Source organism: Acanthisitta chloris, unplaced genomic scaffold (assembly GCF_000695815.1).
Source record: "Acanthisitta chloris isolate BGI_N310 unplaced genomic scaffold, ASM69581v1 scaffold22005, whole genome shotgun sequence".
Taxonomy (NCBI): Eukaryota; Metazoa; Chordata; class Aves; order Passeriformes; family Acanthisittidae; genus Acanthisitta; species Acanthisitta chloris.
In genome coordinates this window covers 93941-112732 of record NW_008672503.1, presented here as the reverse complement: position 1 = coordinate 112732, position 18792 = coordinate 93941, and the positions used below count along the sequence as shown (strand labels likewise).

At 39.3% G+C, this 18792-nt stretch overlaps 1 protein-coding gene across 1 annotated transcript in view; it reads left to right on the top strand.

The window, feature by feature from the left end:
• The window catches only part of LOC103802104 (unconventional myosin-X-like), a 126392-nt gene that overhangs the window by 28594 nt on the left and 79006 nt on the right, over window positions 1-18792 (top strand). The window contains 1 exon segment of the mRNA XM_009074557.1: window positions 6074-6232. Coding sequence (XP_009072805.1) covers window positions 6122-6232 — 111 coding nt within the window. The 5' untranslated portion in view covers window positions 6074-6121.

Here is an 18792-nt window from a genome sequence, read left to right as displayed (position 1 = left end):
TAATCTAGGTAAAATAGATGTGTTTAATTCGAATTAAATTTCATAATTGTCTGTGTAGGCAAATCCAATTGAAGGGTCATAAATGCTGAACCTATAATTTGAAGCTTGTTTGTACTTGATGATAGAACTTGTCTATGAATGACAACAGTTTGGAGTGTGGAGTAACTGCCTTGAAATACCTCTCATGGAATAGGCATTAGGTGGGAAGTGTTGATCAGACAAGCTTATTGACAGTGGTCAGTGCATAGGGAAACAGCAAAGAGGTGTGATTTAGTGGGTTTGCTGAGCTCTCCTGTGGCAATGACCACGACTGCATCCTGGCAGTATGCTTCCCTCACTGTGGAGCTTGGGGATATTCTTCAAAGGGATATTCTGTGTAGGTGTGAGAACCTGAAAGTTGTGGTAGGAAAACCGTTCAGGGGAGGCGCTCAGAGCCATTGCTGCTGCTGTCCATCGCTGCTGGTGGTTGGGGAAAGGGTGGCAGAAAGCTCCAGGACACTTGAACTGGGGAGCAGCTCTTGACCCAGATGTCCCAGGTCCTGATGAATCTGAGAAGTGATGTGAAAGAACAGCTGAGAGGAAGGGTTTAGAAGGTGTTTGATTGATAGGAGGAAGAGCAAAGGCTGAAAATGGCAGGAATCAAAGGGAGCAGAGGGTAAGGATGAAACACATGATTACACACAATTTTGCAGATTGTGTGTTGCTCAGCTGATTGGAAAGGTACAGTAACGTGCAAAGTGGGCATTTGGACATTTTGCATTAGAGGTTAAGATCAACATCTAACTGGGAAGGGAGGCAATTCCCTATATAAATGGGGAGAAATTTTACAAAAGGGGAGGAAATAGGCTGATTCTCAGTTGATGTGTCTATGGGATAGCTGCTTGAAGAAAAGGCCAGTTAGTCACAGTAGTAATTAGATCAGTTTGGTTTTTTTTGTTTGTTTGTTTTTGACATCAATAAATGCCTTACATAAAATTATTTAATTTTTCTCCATAGTTTAATAGGTATGAAACCTCACTGTGGAGTTTTCTGGTTGCTTTGAAAGAGATTAAATTATATTGCATCAAAGCAAGCCTTGGGCCCTGGTTGCGTGAAAGATTGTTTTGGGACAATGGAATGGATATCTAAGGTCAGCTCTTAGAGAGAAATAGTAAATTATTGGATAAAAACATTACTTGGGTTGCACTCTTGTCATGATTAACTGTAGAACTTTATTTACATTTGGTCTTAAATGACTTTTGATTTATGAGAGCCTCTTTGTCCTGTATTTTAAGTATCTACTTAGACAGTAGATTTCTCCAGGAAAGAGGAGTTAACTTCTAGATTTTTATTTTTGTTTTTAATCTCTGGGTCCTTGGTCTTGTCATGATTTATTTTTCTCCCTGGAACACTGCATTCCACAGCTTGTAATGTGAGCCTAAGGCCTTCTTTTTCTGCTTGGACTCATGTATAGAGACATTTTGTAAGATTTATTGAATTCTTTTAACTTCTAAACATGGGGGAAACACAAATGATGATCCTCAGTTCAGAGGATCTGAGAATGAAGAAAAAATCAGAGAACGAAAAAAGAAGATATTTTTAAATAGGTGGTTTTCTGTACAGTCCTGTGTGTTTTGCTGGGCTGTGCTTATCTTTGCTGTGAGGTCAGTGACAATAAGCAAAAAGATACCTTAGAGAACTCAGGGCACTGATGTAGTGAACATACAAGCCAAGTCCTCTGGAGCTGCTGTTGAGTCATGTGGATTTTTGTGGACATTGCCATAGCCATTGGGATTAACCCTGTGACATAGGGTGGCACCGACTCAAGCTCTGCCAGGGGAGGTTTAGGTTGGATATTAGGAAGAGATTTTTTACAGAGGGATTTATCAGGCATTGTAATGGGCTGCCCGGGTAGGTGGTGGATTCACCATCCCTGGAGGTTTTCAAGCTGAGACTGGATGTGGCACTTAGTGCCATGGTCTAGTAATGACAGTAAGGTTGGACTCAATGATCTTTGAGGTCTTTTCCAACCTGATTGATTCAAATTCAGAAGGTAATATAGAGCAATTCCTAGGGCAGGAAGAGGAAGATCGTGGTCTTCACTTTGTGAGTCACAATTAGGTTTTCTTTCTGGTACTTGTGGGCTGCCCAAATGCTGTAGCAATTGGTTCACTAATGCCATATGCATTATTGAAAAAATTGTGATTGTTTGGTTGTATATTTTTGGCTTGTAATAGTCACTGTGTAGAAGGGGCTGCTTTAAAATGCTTGCAGTATATAAACTTTTCAGTAGACAATCTTGCACATTTTCAGAGAGCAATTCCAGTAATGATCGAGTTTATGTCAGGACTTCCAAGGTGCAGACAAGCTTACATCTGCCTTTAAATAAAAATCTCCCAGAAATCTCACTAAAACAATGAAGATTGTAATTCAAATGCTGAACTGTTGATCAGGAAACTTCTGGAGTACATTCTGCCTTCATCCCATCCAATATGATTATCAGCACCAGACCTAAACCCATTCTCCTTGTGAAAAACACCCCGAGAGATTCAGGTGTGTATGGGCTCTGCACAGACTGGAAATCCTGAGAGTGACTTGTAGCTTTTGCAAGAAGTGGGGGCTGTGTGGGTTTTTTGATGTACATAAGCACTTAATTCTACTTTCTCTTAAACTCACTTGACTCAGTTGTTATGAAATCTCTTGATACCATTTAACGACCTGATTTGAGCAGGGACTTTTCTTACTTGTCATCATGTCACAAAGTGATGCAGTAAGAGAGAAAGCATGTGTGCTTCTGTCATTGAGAGCTTACTCTGAGGGCCTACTCTGATGTGCTTTCCCTGCATAAATAAATTGTATTGCAAATTAAATCTTTTTGTTAAAATATAATTTACATTAAATCTTGATCTTAGGACTATTTTTTCAGTGCAGAACATTAATTTTACATTGTTTTGTGATATTTCCCATAACTAGGAGGCTTGAAAGACTACTCCTTTTTTTTCACATGCCACATTAATTTTGCAGGATAGCATTAGTACCCTGGCTTTTCAAGTTGCTTACTCATTTGAACCCCTTTTTTTGTACGTTCATCACAGCACTAGTAGGCTGTGGTAGGGACAGTAGAGCAGTTTTGAAGTGTTCTCCCTTCCTAATGAAATGCTCTCAACTGTTGTGTAGCCGAGTTCACTGTTTTGTCTTCTGTTTCTTGACTTTGTTCTTTTTGTTGTTTTTGCATTGGTCTGTCTATCTCAACCTCTAATTTTCACTTCCATATTAGCATTTAGAGTTCTTATTTTGCGTGCTCTCTTGTTAAGGTTTAATTTAGAGTTTTCCATGTATTCAAGCATGTTTGTTATCTTGGACCATTTATACCTAGAAAGGAAAGAGGTTTTTGCTGAATTCTCATTTAGGCTTGTCTTAAATCTTATTCCAGTTTCCTGCATATTTTGACTGACCTTCCAGAAATGCTGGCAAGGTCTTTGAGGATGGACTCTTCTGCACTCTGCCAACAGGGTCCTCTTGAAGTTCAAGAGTCATCTTGGTCATCTTCCTCTTCTTCATGCTGACCCTGCAGAATGGCTCTTGGTTCCTATTTCCTGAGGATTTCAAGTGCTGTAATATTTCATAACACAATCTTCTAATTAGTGATGATAAAGTTCAAGGTAGCTTTTCCACATCCTAATCCTAATAAAGGAATTTTTCAAGATGAAATAAAACAAAGCAGGTCTTTCAGGGCTTGAGCAGCAGGGCTGCAAAAAGCCTGTTTTGAGGAAATGAGGTCTGTGCAGGTGGTCCTGCTGTCCTGTCTCAAGACTTTGATCTTGTTAGATGATTTTTACCAAGTTTTACAGTGGGTTTAGAAATCTGAGGGATGCATGGTTCTCGTAAAAATTAAAAGTAAAGGAAAAGTAACTCCCCAGTGTTGGGGAAGAGGTCCTTCTCCTTTCTGCTTTGGGAGGGAGCCATTATGTGTGCCATTCCCTTTAGGTTTCCTAATTCTCTGAACGAGTCTATTTTTCTGTATCCAGGATGATGCGTAACCTCTGTTAAGTTGCTTTCCTTTCTAGGATTTGCTCTCCTTAAATCCCTTTTATTTCCAAATCTTTCATCTTGTGGTATTTTTGTTCTACAGTGTGACCGTTGGGGTTTTTGTTATGGTTCATCTGACTAGGAACTGCAGTTTATTACTTTTGAGATGTAGTTGTGTTTAATTCCACTTGCACTTTGTGTGGTCAGTCTTGGCACTGCTAACACAGTTTTCACCCCCAAAAGTTTTCCTATCAATTGATGCTCTTCATGTTTGTTTTGTTTGTTAGATATCTGGACCTCATGCTCCTGGATCATTTATAAGTGGCTGATTTCTCCATCCTGGCCAGGATTTCTCTGCCCTCTGATTGCCCTGTGATCTTGATGGTTGTTCACTGCAAAATATGTCTCGGATCTCTCCATGTCTGTCTTTTTCTCTCAGCTAGGTATTGTGCTTTGGGTGCTGTGAATCTGTAGAAACTTTCTGATGGTTTGCTCACGTATCCTGTCGATGTCTGTGATGCCTCCCAGTGCCTGTTAGAAGTTCGTTTCATGGATCTCCTTTCTCCCTCAGCCTTCCCTCAGTATGCTTTGTGCTTGTGCAAGTGACATCTCTAATGGCGTGATGACCTGTGCCAGAATTTGTTACGCCTAAGATGCTATTTTAATGAACAGATATCTTCAGGCAGTACTCCTCTGTCAGTTGGTAGGATATCCAAGTACAGAGCTTTGATATTTATTCCGGTCTACCTTCAGCCTCTTGCTTCTTCAGCTCTTTTTCTTGCTTGTCTCAGCACGACAGACAACATCACTGTTTTCCTGTATATCATCCTATGATGACACTTTTTCAGTCTTTCATTACCAGGAGTATATGTAAGGTTTTATGCTGAAAAACCTCTGGGGGGTTTCCTCCTTCTGCACAGAGGTGGCCCCTTGGGTAGTGCTGCATGGTGTGACCCCCAGCCCACATCAGCCATCCCATGGTGCTTACTGGTGCTTGGGTTGACTGTTACGGCTTTGCTTCCATCTGCTTCATAAATATTACTTTAAATTATTTTTGGAAGGGTTTGAGGGTTTTATTTAATGTTCCACATCATCAAAGTGTTTGAATTAATTCCATGCTTTGACTTTCCTACACTGAAATGGTGCCATTAGCAGGGACTAGTGTTGCTTGAGTAGCGTTGGCTATGAGATGCAGGCATATGGCTATAAGGGTGAGGTGCCAAGATGTAAATTAAAAGGAAATGGGATGCTGAATTCCAAATCTATTGTTTTATAGTCTTTAGTGATGTTATTAGTATTTATTAGAGTTTAACTAGATCAAGGATATGTACATCATTTTAGTACTTTTGTGGTGGCTTTACAGAATATACTTAGAAGTGTTTTCTGACTAAGTATTTGTGGGTTTTTTTAGGACTTTTTCTGCTTGTTTGGAGCTGGCTTTGGAAATGGGTCTCAAAAGTCAATTAATTGGAAATCTGTTGGCTTATTAATTTGCAAATATCTGCTGCATACTGCACTTAGCATGCTACTTGGAGTAGGAGTAATGACTGCTTCCTGACTGGAGAGTTGAATGGGAACATTTAAGTGGATTTCAGATCAAACATATGAATGGTTGCAGCCTGTTAGAGCAATAATTTTCATTTGCTGTTTTGCACTTCAGAACATTTCCTCCCAGAGTAATTAGAGTATAAGTGGGGTTTACTGTAAGGAGTGGTTTTTTGTTTGGCTGGTTTGGGCTTTTTGGGACTGATTATTGCTTTTTTTATTTTTCTCCTGACAAAGTCTGACAGTAGTCCAGTGTGAAACAAGATTGCATTTGCCCTTAAACAGGAAAAGACCTTACAGTCATCAGTGCATTGTCAGTATGTGCCAGTTTCATAAGACCTAGGTAGGTATTTGGGGCTTCAGTTATTGTCAGAGCAGCTGACAGGCTATTAGATTTTACAAGCCTGCACACTGATAAATTGGATAGGGAATATGCTTGGGTATGAAAGCTAATTCTCAGACAGGAGTTTTTGAATGCATGCTCTGATTATTACATTGTCTTTTTTTTCCCCTCTTTCAGGTATTCACTTATAAACAGAGCACTATCACACACCAAAAAGTAACACCTATGCATCAAACAAGCACAGAGGGCGTGGAAGACATGGCAGCACTTGTAGATCTCCATGAAGGCTCCATTATGCACAACCTATTCCAGCGATATCAGCAAGATAAAATCTATGTAAGTTTTTTTCTAAAATTCAGAAAAATATCCAGAGGGAATGTTTCTGAATGCATAAGTGCTGTGTGTGTTTTGCTGTTCTGTGGTATTCCCCTCGTAATGTTCTTCGTTTCTTTGTGTATCCACATGGAGCTGAAGCTTGCCTCATCCAGTGATTTCTCACCAGCAATGAGAAGGAGAAGTAGTTCCAGGCTGACCAGGCAGTCCTTTGGAAACCAGAAAAAATTGGCGTGCTACATGCACAGTGACAGAGTTGTGTAAAGGGCTCTCGTTTTTCTCTTCTCTTTTAGAATTTCTGCCCCAACAACAGGTAGTGTGTACATCACCAGCAAGGATATGGTGGGATTTATTCTGTCACTGCTGTTTGAGATCCTGTCAGGCCAAGAACCAATTCTGATCAGCTTCCCCTCTTTTATTGTAATATAAAGGGTATCACGAAAGAAGCATGATGATTGTCAAGCTGAGGACCTGTGTCATTAAACACAGATAGTTGGAATTTTGGGGCTGTGAGAACAGGCAGCTGTTTATCAGTTTCAAACACTAGGAATTAGTCCCCACAGAGTTATTTTTCTCAACTGTGTAATGAAGGGTTTTATGATTAAATTTACCTTCTTTCTAAATATTTTTGTTAATCTTGAACTAACTAGATACAAATCTTTCCTGAATCCAGAACTACACTAAATGTGAGAAAGATACCAGGAATATTGGCAACTCTTACAGATTGCGAAATTGCGCTTTTCAGTGATTTTTTTTTAAAATTAATAGTTGCAGAACACAAGTAATTTTTTATTTGCATCACACATCTAGGTCCTTGGTTTGGCCATATACATGCTTTATTCCAAGCTTTGTCTATTGAGTTTGTCTTCCTTATTTTTAAATGTAAATATGTCTTAATGTAAAAATAAACTTTCCCTGTATTTATAAATTTCTTTATGCTAAAAAGAAAAAAAGGGTAGTGAAATGATGTTCTTGTGCACAATACCATTAAAGTGGCTAGCATGGGGAATCCTAAATGTTGAGATAGTTCTCTTTATCCAAGTCCATATGTAGATGATTTTTTTTCTCAAAACCAGTGAACCATTTTGCCTTTCAGAAAAATCAGCAAACAAGAAATGAATAGCATATATGAACAGTCTGCATGTGCAGGAAAAACAGCTACTTGATAAGAGTTTAGTTTTCCATTAGTGTTGTTACATTAGAATATGGTACTCAGTGTGAGTCAAAATAAAACCAAATTGTTTTCTGAGTTATTATGTGCTCTCAGATGGAGGACACATCCCCTTTTTCAAAAGCATGTGTGCGTGAGGGTGATTTTTTTGAAGAGGCAGGGAATAGCCGTGTTCTGAAGAGACATGTTCTAGCTTATTTCCTAGCTTGTCAAGGCAAGTTCAGGGTGTTCTGATCCTTGGTGCTTAGTGTGGTGTACGTTTCTAGACAAACAGGTTTCTGTGCTGTTAATGACAGATCTTCAGTTGCTACTGAATACACATTGTCCCTTCAGTTTTAGTAATCTAACTGCTTAGTCTTTTGAATCCACCTCACCTGAAAAATGATTGAAAAGATGGTTGGAAACAAAAATTGTGTTCTGAAATGCATGCGAAAGCTTCTCTGTTGTTCTTTATATGTAACCAGGACCTGATTTAAGAAGCATCTTCTTTTCTGCATCCTCATTGGTACCCCACTCTTGCCATGCCATGGCAATAGTAGTGTTTTAGCAGGAAAGGGCTTCAGGAACAAAAACCCCAATAAAAGCTGATTAAATGGCTTACATAATTTTATGAAATATGATATTATGATGATATCATGAAATATTATGAAATATAGGAGCATGCATTGTAGGTGGGAGTGCTGTCATTGCAAAATGAACTATGTCTTTTCAAGCCAAAATCTCTTAACTGTATTGAACAGTTCAATGATATTTTAATGTTTAATGTTAAAAAGACTGAAAGGTTCGTAAAGTTTACCTTTGTTGAAGGCATACTTGCAGCTGATCATTCATACTTGCTTGATCACTCTGCTTTGGGATCAAACTAGTTCTAGTACAGGACAGTACAAGCCATTGTAGCTCATGCCAGGAGCAGTCAAAACTTTCCAGATTGTATGTTTGCCTTCTCCCTTGGCCAGGAATTGCTTCATCAGTGAGTGTAGGGCACATATTGTCTCTTATATCCGCCTCAGCACCTTGGCTGTATCTGTCCCTTGTATGTTAGGGATAAATTGGGAAGGCCTGTGCCACTCTCCTCTGCAGGCTTAGGGCTGATCAGCCAATTGAAGGACTTCTTGCCAGCCCCGAATACAAACCACCACATAGTTGCTGTGTCCTGGCTTTTAGCTTACAGGTCCCTTTCTACTTCAGTTCTGTGCACCTCCTTATCCACATCCTGAGTGGGGGGCTATGCAAAGGTGTACGGTGATATTTTTTTGAGTTATATGGTTGCAGTATTAGTGTAGTTCTCTAGCCTGGCAGCTTTTTGTTAGTTTTCTCAGTAGCATTGAGACCAGGAAGCAACTTGTAATCTTAATAAGGAATCCGCTTAATTGAGACTTAAGTTTTGGGATTTGCTTCTTCACACACACATGAAAATTATATGAAGTGCAGTATACTGAACTGTATTGTATTGTATATGTAATTTGTAAAATGCAGAGGAAACAATTAAAAGGAAAATTAAACAGTTACTTTCTTGGGAAGACAATTATTTATGCAGATCTTCCACTGTTAACTTGTGTGTTTTTCTGTATTTGAAGAGCTGTTTCTCCTGCAACGAGCTTTTAAATATCTTCAGATATTTGAACTCAGTTTAATCTTCTGTTACTTTTTGTCTCGCATAAGCATACCTGTGTTCCTAAACTCTTCATTACTTCCTAATTAATGCTATAAAGTTATTTGTTATGGATGCCAAGTTTTGTGAAACATGTCAGTGACTTTCTTTGCTGTTGCCAAGAACTGGAGCTATAAAGGGTCAGCAGAGGATTTTCTATACTTCTTGATATTTCTTGGGGAGGAAAGAATATTGATTTAGCATACAGACAGTGTTCACAGTCTGAATGATGCCTGGCTCTGAACATAATGAGTTGAGCCTCTTAGCTGAATCTGTGCTGTTAGCAAGAAGGTGAACAACAAAAGTTTTCTTGTCTATGTGCAACCGTCTTTTTGCATTGATGTCAAGTCTGTTGACATCTGCTTGTGATACTTTTTGCCTGAATGTCTGTAAAAGAGTGTGTACTTTCCCCTTTTGGCCTGTGAGAAGCACAGGATGTACAAGTCCTCTTTTGATTCCTTAAAGCAGACTCCTGTGTGGTAGTTTTTCAGGCTTTGCAATTAATACTGCTTTTATCTATAAAAACTTGCTTCTGGGCTATCACTGTGTTTGTTGTCCAAGAAAGGACAAGACTTAGGATGGCAGTGATCATATATATGGTCCAGGGGCTTTCATTGCTACTTCCTCTCCCATTTTACTCCCATCAGGAACCACATTGGGAGGACATAAGCAGTTTAATGCTGGGCTTTGAATGCTCAGATTAGCTTGCACGCTAGGCTGGTATGTAGCGAAATATGGAAAGATAAACACTAGCGCTAAAAATTGAAGGTGCCCACATTTGAAAACAGAGCCTTTTGTGAAGGCACATTTGGGGGATCTGATTACCTCTGAAGCAAGGCCATCACAGGGCACATGGTGTGGCTAGGGCAAGTGCTGCTGCAGCTGTTCTTGTCGACGTTCAAAGATTAATTGTTCCCAAAGCTCTTGATCCTGGTTTACTTTTAGTTAAGTACACACTGTGGAGGAGACTGACTTAGCCTTGGAGAGGACACCATAAACCACATGGTGTGGATTGTGCTGCAAGATGCACAAATTACAGTGTTTGGGCTGGCTCTGGGATGAGCTGAGGTTGTCTTGCCTGTGGCCAGTGGTTAGTTACTGATGCAGATGAGCAAATTTCAGGAGAGCAGAGGAGAGGATGAGAGAGCAGCTTTTGCTGAGGTGAGAGGCAGGTTGGAAATAACTGCAGTATCTATTGTGCAGGTCAGTGCAGAGGTTTTCAGCATCAGATCCACCCGCATGAGTTTGAGCAATAAAAGAAGTTTCAAGGCACTTCTGATTAGTTTTTCCCTTCTGAATTGCACTCTGAAGTGCCAGGTAGGCACGTTCCCCTTTGAAGTGATGATGATTTGACACGTGCTCATCTGTTTATAGGTGGAGGATGTGCACCCGTGCCCAGGGAGGCATGTTGCATGGCCTGAGGTGTGGTGGTCCCTCAGCTGCCCTTCTCTGAGTGGCCTCCAGGTTGTCCAACAGTTGGGTGTGGTGGCCAGGAAGAGTGAGGGACAACATAACCTATTTTTGCTCACTTTCAAATTAGGACTGCAGCTTGCCCACCAATAATTAAAACCATCTGTTATGTTTGTGTGTGTATGTATGAAAAGTTCTGTATCTGCCACGTCGACATGTAGTGCTTTACCAGCCACATCCACATCAGGGAGAGGATGATGGCAATTAAGAGCTCAGTTTTCATGGCTGGCTTCCTTTCTCTCTTCAGCTGAAGCAACAAACATAGAATAACTTTGATGAACAAGCAGCATTTATATGACTTCTAAAAAAAGGTGTTAAACTGGAAAAATTGTGTCTTCCCTAACAAGGTTGCTTGCAGAGCTCCTAGCCACTTCATTACACTGAATGCTCAGTTCTATCTGTTCTTAAAAGGTGTGTTCAGTTATATATGCATTGATTTTTAAATCTATTAGTGTTTATTTACTTAAGCAGCATGTTCAGTTGTAGTTTGTTCAGCTTGCAGTAATTAGATAATTTATCTCCCTCGAAGTCATAAGGGCCTGGAGGCAACTAGTTGATGTTTGTGCAGTATTAATCAATATTATCACCATAGGGGTTTTTCAAATTCTGTTTGCAGACACAGACACTTTAGTATCTAGGTCAGTTGCTTTCTGTGACTTGTTTGTCTAGGTTTTTGCATATTTGGTTTTTACTGAATACAGTAAAACTCCGTTCAGATCCAGTGCAGTTGCTCTGTGCCATGTTATGGTGGTCAGCAGGGAGTGGATGTTGCTGCATGTTACAGTGAGAAAATAGCAGGGCACACTAAAGTCACGGTTAATTAAATGCAGACAGACATAGTTCATGCACTTTGATAGCACAACTGTTCAGATATCCTCTAACATGGGCACAAATTGTAGGTGAAGGCAGAGAAACAAAGGAAGATCAGTAGAAGCTAATAGAATTATAGCATCATTGAGACTGGAAAAGACCTCCAAGGTCATTGAGACCAACCTTCAACCAAATACTGCCATGTCCATTAAACCATAGCCCAAAAGTGTTTGCTTATAAAGACAAAAACCTCATGACTCGTTTCTTAAATGGAAAAACTTGGATGTATTCCCTGCAGAAACTGAACCATAAAAGAATGTGTGTGAAGGACCCCTGCAACATCCTGGACAGCTCGACAGCCTTGGTCTTTGTCCTGTCATGCTCTGTGTTATAAATAAGTGTGGGCCATTGACTTAAAAACACTCAAACGATGTTGCACACAAAATTTGTCATTAATTAGTACCATAAAACATATATATATGTGAATATAGTACCTGTTCATTTTAAACCAAGCCCTTAGTTACTACACTAGGCCCTAGAACTACATTTATCCTGGTCTTGCCAGCAAACCAGCTGTGGTTGCACGGTTCGTCTCCAGAGACATCCAGTGCTATAGAGCAGTCCCAGGTAACTGGTTTGCAGGATCATCTCTGTGGTCACTGAGGAAACTGCTGTTTATTTAATTGCTCTGCTTTTACAGTGAAGAAATTTAAAAGTGTGCTGATGAACCACAGTATTTTTCTTGCTGGGGGATGGGGAAAATTCTGTCCACCAGTTCCTTCCATGGAGGTGTGGAGAGCAGAGAACCCTATTGCTAAGAATGCGTGACAAATGTCTATACATAGCTCCTTACCTCAGTAATTAGAATGTTATGCTTGCACACATCAGATAATGTTTTCAAAATGTAGTTCAAAGTGAGTTCCTGTCTCCAAGCATTAATTACAGCTTCCATTTCACATCTGTTACTAGAGAGCAGCAGACAAAGATCTATAAAAACACAGCAGGCTTTTAATTGGAAATCTAGTGGAATTTATTTCTGATGATCGTTATTTCTAAAGGATGGTCAGTTATATAGATCAAGAATTGTCTACCCCAAGCAAATTACTATTATTTTTTGTTGGTTTTTTTTAAATACTTGTTAGAGGAAAAATGTAGACATAAATATATGAGAAGTAAACAAATGCCATCTGTTGGTTAACCAGCCTTGCTTCTGAATTCCTTTATACTCCATAACTTGTGGGACTGCTAATAATGAAAATAATAGCAACAATAAAGTGTGTTTGTCTGAACTCTGTCCTCACAACTGAAAATACTGGGGATTTGAAAGGTGCCTATTTTCAGATCTCGCAAGTATTTCAGCCTGAGATGTTGTGATCAACATGATATCATTAAAAAGGGAGCTGCTCAAAAGGTCTGTGTCATTGAGTACACTATCACATATGCCACAGATACACAAACACTTTGCAATGTGTGCAGTGTCTACATGCATGCAACACCTACACAAATGCATAAATTTATATTATGATTTGCAGCACGTTATGTAGTTGTTGGTAACCTGCTAGGCATACACACTGCAGTAAGGATCTTACCTTCTATCATCAGTGGGATGCTTTAGTGGGACAGATGGAGAGGGTGGAAAGAGTTCAAAGGTTTATTAAAACATAGACATTTGCTCCTTCTATCTGCTTTGTACCAGTGTTTTTTTCTCCTTTGTTTGTTTGGTTGGAGAGTAAATAATAGATGCAGGGTCAACAGGGTCAATTCCTGTTGACTTCCATGAGTTTTGTATTATACCTAACCCTACTTAATGATAACTTCATATCGAAAACTGCTAAGTAGAAATCTATTATGTTGCGCAGGTTTTGTCATTGGGGATGGTATCTATTACAAATGTCTTCCCAGATTTGAAGGCTTGTTTTCATGTTGTTTTTTCCACATCTTTACTGAATGTCAGCTGCTAACTCTATGAGCTGAGAACAGAAAGTAGACCAACACACAGATTCGAAAGGAAAATTATCAGTCATTTTTGTAAGTGCCAACAGCAGCTTGGTGCAGTTCAGTCAGAGCTTTTGCAAATGGTGCTGCATGCTTCTGTATGCAGTGTTGCCTCATGTGGAGGTAAGCTTTGGCTCCTTTCTCTAAAGTCTGTTGCTCTCAGTCTAGCAGAGTCATTGAAAGGAGGGTGGGAATTTGGACTCCAAAACTTGAGCTGTTTGCCTGTCACTAGCATGTTTTCTTTACATGAGTTAGGCTTTGACTGTAAAGTGAGCTGCGCAAAATTTACTACTTGTGCTGCACTGTCCAACTGTCTTATTCAAATATTCCAGCAATTTAATACTAGAAAGGCCACAAACAACCCATTAAAGCTGAGAATGAATTAACTTTCTTTTATAGCTATTGTTTACCTGCATAAATGGACTATTGATTCATAGCCAGGCTGTTATTTCTGTTTGAAAAGATGTGATCCATTTGTCATAAGCAGTTTCAGCTTTTTTATTTTGATGTCTGTCAGTCTTTCCTTTTAAAAGCAAATGCAATCCAAAAGTTCCATTTAGCAGATTTTTGACTGTTAATATGGTTTGCCATCTCAGTCCTGATTTCTAGACTGACAGCTATTTGGCAGCAGTTCAGTGCCATCCAGCTAACTACCTGGCATAGACTTAGAGTTCAGTTATCCTGGCTTTTGATTTTTCTTTTCATTCCCTGTTAAAGTGTAATTCCTGCACTTCTGCTCTCCTCCTAAAAAAGCCCTTTCTATAGAAGAGGTCTTCAAACATTAAAGAACCATGGAAGTTATGGAAATCTGGATATCAGTATGTAAAATACTCTCAGGCAGAAAGAAACAGATATGCAAAACTCTAGGTTAAAATATTTCTCCAATGTTCTAGAGACACTGCTCTTTGGTACACCATTTACCAGCATTTTTGTTTTCATTTGTGTGTATTTTCATGGAAAAGCCCCTTCATCTTCCCAAGATGAATCTGTAGGAAGGAAGACCTTTTTTTTTTCTTTTCCTAGCTGGAGGGTGAATAAGACCTTCAGACAGCTTTGAAAGACTCATTTGAGCATTGTGCAATAACAAAGCAGGAGGAAGAACTAGCGTGTGGCCACAGGCCATTTGAAATGAAGTGACGAGCTATGGGGTCTCTGCTTTTTGTGGGGCCTTTTCTGATTTGAGCTGGAGCTTGCCTGGTTAAAATTAAGCTGTGCACTTGTGCGCACAGATTGCTACAGTCTGATGTGCAAACTTACATTCACATGTTGTATTGCAGCCCATGAAAATAACAGAAATCAATGTCTTGTTCTGATCGATTGTGTTTTTGTTCAGGAGGTCACTGCCTCTATCCATTTGGCAATGGTAAAGGAAGATTCTCTTCTGTAATTGTTTATATAAAGAGTCTATGCACAAAAGATCATTATTCTGACATCCAGTAGGTATGACTGCTACATGGTAGAGATTGCATTGTATTAGCCAGCGAAAAAGTGCAATAAAAACAAGGAGACTCAGTCCTTTTTATGCAGGAGAAAACCAGCCAGAAACCTGTCAAGTTCTTAAGGAAGAAAAGTTGTCTATCTGATGTGATATTGTCTGCTCTTTTGGTTGTCACCTTTGGTTGTAACAGCTCTCTTTTATCAGCTTCTCTTTATATTGGTTTCATATTTTCCAACTGGATTTTTTTTGTGTGTGGCTTCAGGATAACAGTTGTAGGGTTTCCTTGAGTAAAACCCATCCACATGGAACAGTCTGTCCAGTTGGAGAAAATGAATAGGAAAATAAGATGAGATTAAGCTATGAGTGTATCTCTTAACCAGTGGAGAGTTCTTCACCATTTCTGAGCCTTCTGTTCCAATTTACATTGGCAGCCAGGGTGACCCAAAACTCTTTTTTTTAACCCTTAAGAAATAGACAGGTGTAGATATTTAGCCTCCTAGGACAAGGACTCTGTGAATGTGCAAGGTTGAACTGTGGGGAGTGGAAGGATGCTCTTGATTTAGAAGTTAAGGTAGCTGGGTTACAAAGTGCAACTTTTTCACAAAGATACAGCATAGCCTTTGCCCTTGGAGGGTCTTGGGAACAGGACAATGTTGCTTAATACTCTTGTACCAAGCGAAGCTTACGGTTGCGTTAGCTGGGCCAAAGGGTCAACATAACAGACAAGGCTGCATGTAATGGAGTGTCCTATTGCCTAACAATTGCCTCTGATAATCTGAAATCACATATTTTAAAATAATCCAAAATTACTCCAAAATCTTTTTTGTGAACTGTGCCAGTGGAAACAAACATAAAGCCTGGCTTGGAAAACCTGTTATGCCTTGAATTTGATCTGTCCTCAGGACAGGAAGGGAGAAGGCCAGCAGGGAGGTGGTTGGTCTGCTGCAGCTTCCAGCATGGACTGAAGCACATGGGAAAATGCAGCTGAGCAGTGTTAATGTGCCTGAGAAGACACTTCTCAAAAGCAATGACAAGGAGAGCATGTAGTAGGTGGGTCTTCGCTGTAGGTAGCTGCCTGCTGGCACTTGATCTTCTTAGTGACATTCTCTGTCATGTTCTAGTTCCCTCCTACAGGTCTTCTCCTATGGATGCTAATTCGTGTATTTGTAGTGTAGCCTGTGTGTTTACAAACAACTCATTTTGCAATCAATTCTACAACTGACCTTGAGAAGAAAAAAGGACAATTTAAGGATCATAACATTGTGTATATTGATTGACAAGGAACACAGGGATACAGGAAAGCAAAGCTGATGTAAATTTGGGTGGTTGGAAACCCACTGTGAGTCACCAGACATGGTGAGGGCTGCAGGAGCCTAAACATGTAAGGATGATTATAGAGTATGACATTTCCATCTTAGAAATCACTTGATTGGTTGAAAGCATTTAAACTTGTAGTTTAGTACTACACTTTGATTATGGCTTTTAAGAAAGGAACTTGACTTCAGACATGAGACAACTGGATTCTGTCTGACCAAAATTAACATGGGACTAGCTGAAAGGGTGTACTTACCACAGTGAAGATAAATCGAGGTCCTACCACGAACAAGGGCATTAATTATCATCCTCTTTATGGCATACCGTTGCCCCTTCTGCTTCTTCCCTAAAAAGCACACCAAAGTATGGCCCAGCCATCTTTGTCTTTTATGCTGACGTGTATGTGGTGGTGGACCTATTTGTCTTTGCTTCAAGATAAACTCAGTTATGGACTGGGAACAACAGAGGCTGTATCTGCAGCGTGGAGCAAACTCTTCTGTTCCTAGGTTTTGCATTCTGACACCTAGAAATTTAGTGTTGAAAACATTACAAAGTTTGATGGCTATTTTCTGGTCTTCCAAATATTGCATGCCTCTGCATGTCCTGTGAAAACACTAGCTTTGTAACTTGGTAATGTTACTGTAGCCAGGATGATTTAAAAGTATAAGAGATGCACAAGTTGTGTGGGACAATGCTTAAAATCTTTTTCCATATATTGTATAAAAGTGACATATAAGTAGCTTTGTAGTGAGTCAGTCACACTGCAGATTTGCTTCAAGTTTCCCATATATTCAGGGTAAGCCCAGAAAGTAATACTTGTTGAATAAGTTGTCAGGTTGATACCAATACCCTTTTTTTAAAAAAAACCCAACCATAACTTTTCAGACACAGATTCAGTTCCTTAAGTGGCTCCGGAAAAGTCAGAGGTTGCTCAGAACCAATCCAGAAACATATTTTTTCTAGGCATCTTCATGCATGCTGTTCTTTCTTTAATGAGATAGATTTTTTTGGTGTTGCAAAGCAGAAAGGCTTCAAAGTGCTCTAAAGAGAGTTGGACGAGTGCTGTTTCTCAATATTAATGTATATATCTGTAACAAAGCATCTTAATTTTTCTATTTGATCCATTCCAGTATTTCTAGTTCCAAGTTGTGAAGAATGTTTTGATTTTTGGTGTAGTTGATAAAACACGATAGGAATAGAGGAATGCAGTCTTCATGTGCCCGTTTCAATAGTGCAAGTAGTTTTGGTTTCTATTGTGATTGCTGATAAAAGATTTAGTTCAGGAGCAGCACATAATGCCCTTTAAAAGAGTCCTGCAGCCTGCTCCTGCCCTGTCTCCCACCCTCCCTGTAGCAAAGCCTGAAAGAAGTGTGTGTGTCCTTCCCCCCAACACCCCCACTGTTTGTTTATTTATTTATTTATGAAAGAAAATAGAAGGGGAAATTTCTTGTCTATTTTTTCCTCTTTTAATCTGAAAGCCTTTCCTACATGCAAAAGAAAGACTTTTCAAACTGTATTTTGTTAATCCATTGCAAACTTGTTTCTTGTCATTTTAAGCTATCTTGAAAAAGTGTATTTTTCCCAATAAAACTTTTTACATCATTTAAATTTGTTTGGCATCAAACTAGTGTCAACTGATTGTGTATTCCTTAAAGAAAAATAAAAATCCCCTCTTAGGCTAGACAGAACTACTCTGACCATTGCATGTTTTGCTAGAGTATTTCTGTGGATATCAACAGTCTTTGTGAGCTCTTGAACCTTGTTAAAGAGCAAATTGTTTTTCAGTGTTTGAAGAACTCTGGGATGATTTCAATACACAGGCTCAAAGCTAATTGCTATCAGAAAGCAGCTAGGGAAACAAAAAAATAATTGAAGAACTAAAGAAAAATCTCATCCTTTCTGAAATACATCTTTCATTTTGACTCTTGTGATGCCATTGCCTTACTGAATGTCTAGCTGAGAAGACAGGGTTTGAACATCTAATTTCGAAAGTCCTTGTAGAGGATCAGCAAATAATCGTGTTTTCTCTTTTTGTCCTAAAAGGGGGAGCAGATGTGTCTGTGGCTCATGACCAAAAGTGTTTTGAGAGATGCATTACCAATGTAATATCTGAGTAAAACTTTAAAATTGGAAAAGGAGTCCAACCTTTCATATGCTAATCAAAGTGCTGTGCTGGGATTCCGGCGGAGTAACTCAACTTTCATTTATTCTTTGGTTTAAATAAGTATATTAGTGGTGATCTGATAACAAGTTGTTGCTGGTTTAGTTGGTACTAAAGTCATTCAAGAGTTTGTGTGTGGTTCTGTCTGAAGTGTTGAGTCAGTCATATAACAGGTAATGGTACCCTGTCCTGTTCATTGCCACAGATTTAAGAGGTCAGGCTTGTGATGGGAGGTTTCATAGTATTTGTCTGAACAACCCCTCAAACAATTTCTACAAGAAATTTTCAGAAATGCTGTCTCTGCCTGCTAGTGCTCTGGCAGATGTATGAGCACTTTCCTAATCATAACTGCTTTGAGGTCCTTTCTTTAAAATAAGTAATTATTGACTGCCAGAATCAGGTTAGAAACTGCAAAGAACAAAAAGAACATTTAGATTACTCTCTTATAAGCAAAGTGGAAGTGACATTCTTACGTGAAAATACCTTTGTTGAAATTTCATCTGCCTTGTGATGTTAGCATAATATAGTAATTTAGAGGTCCTGCTTCTGACTA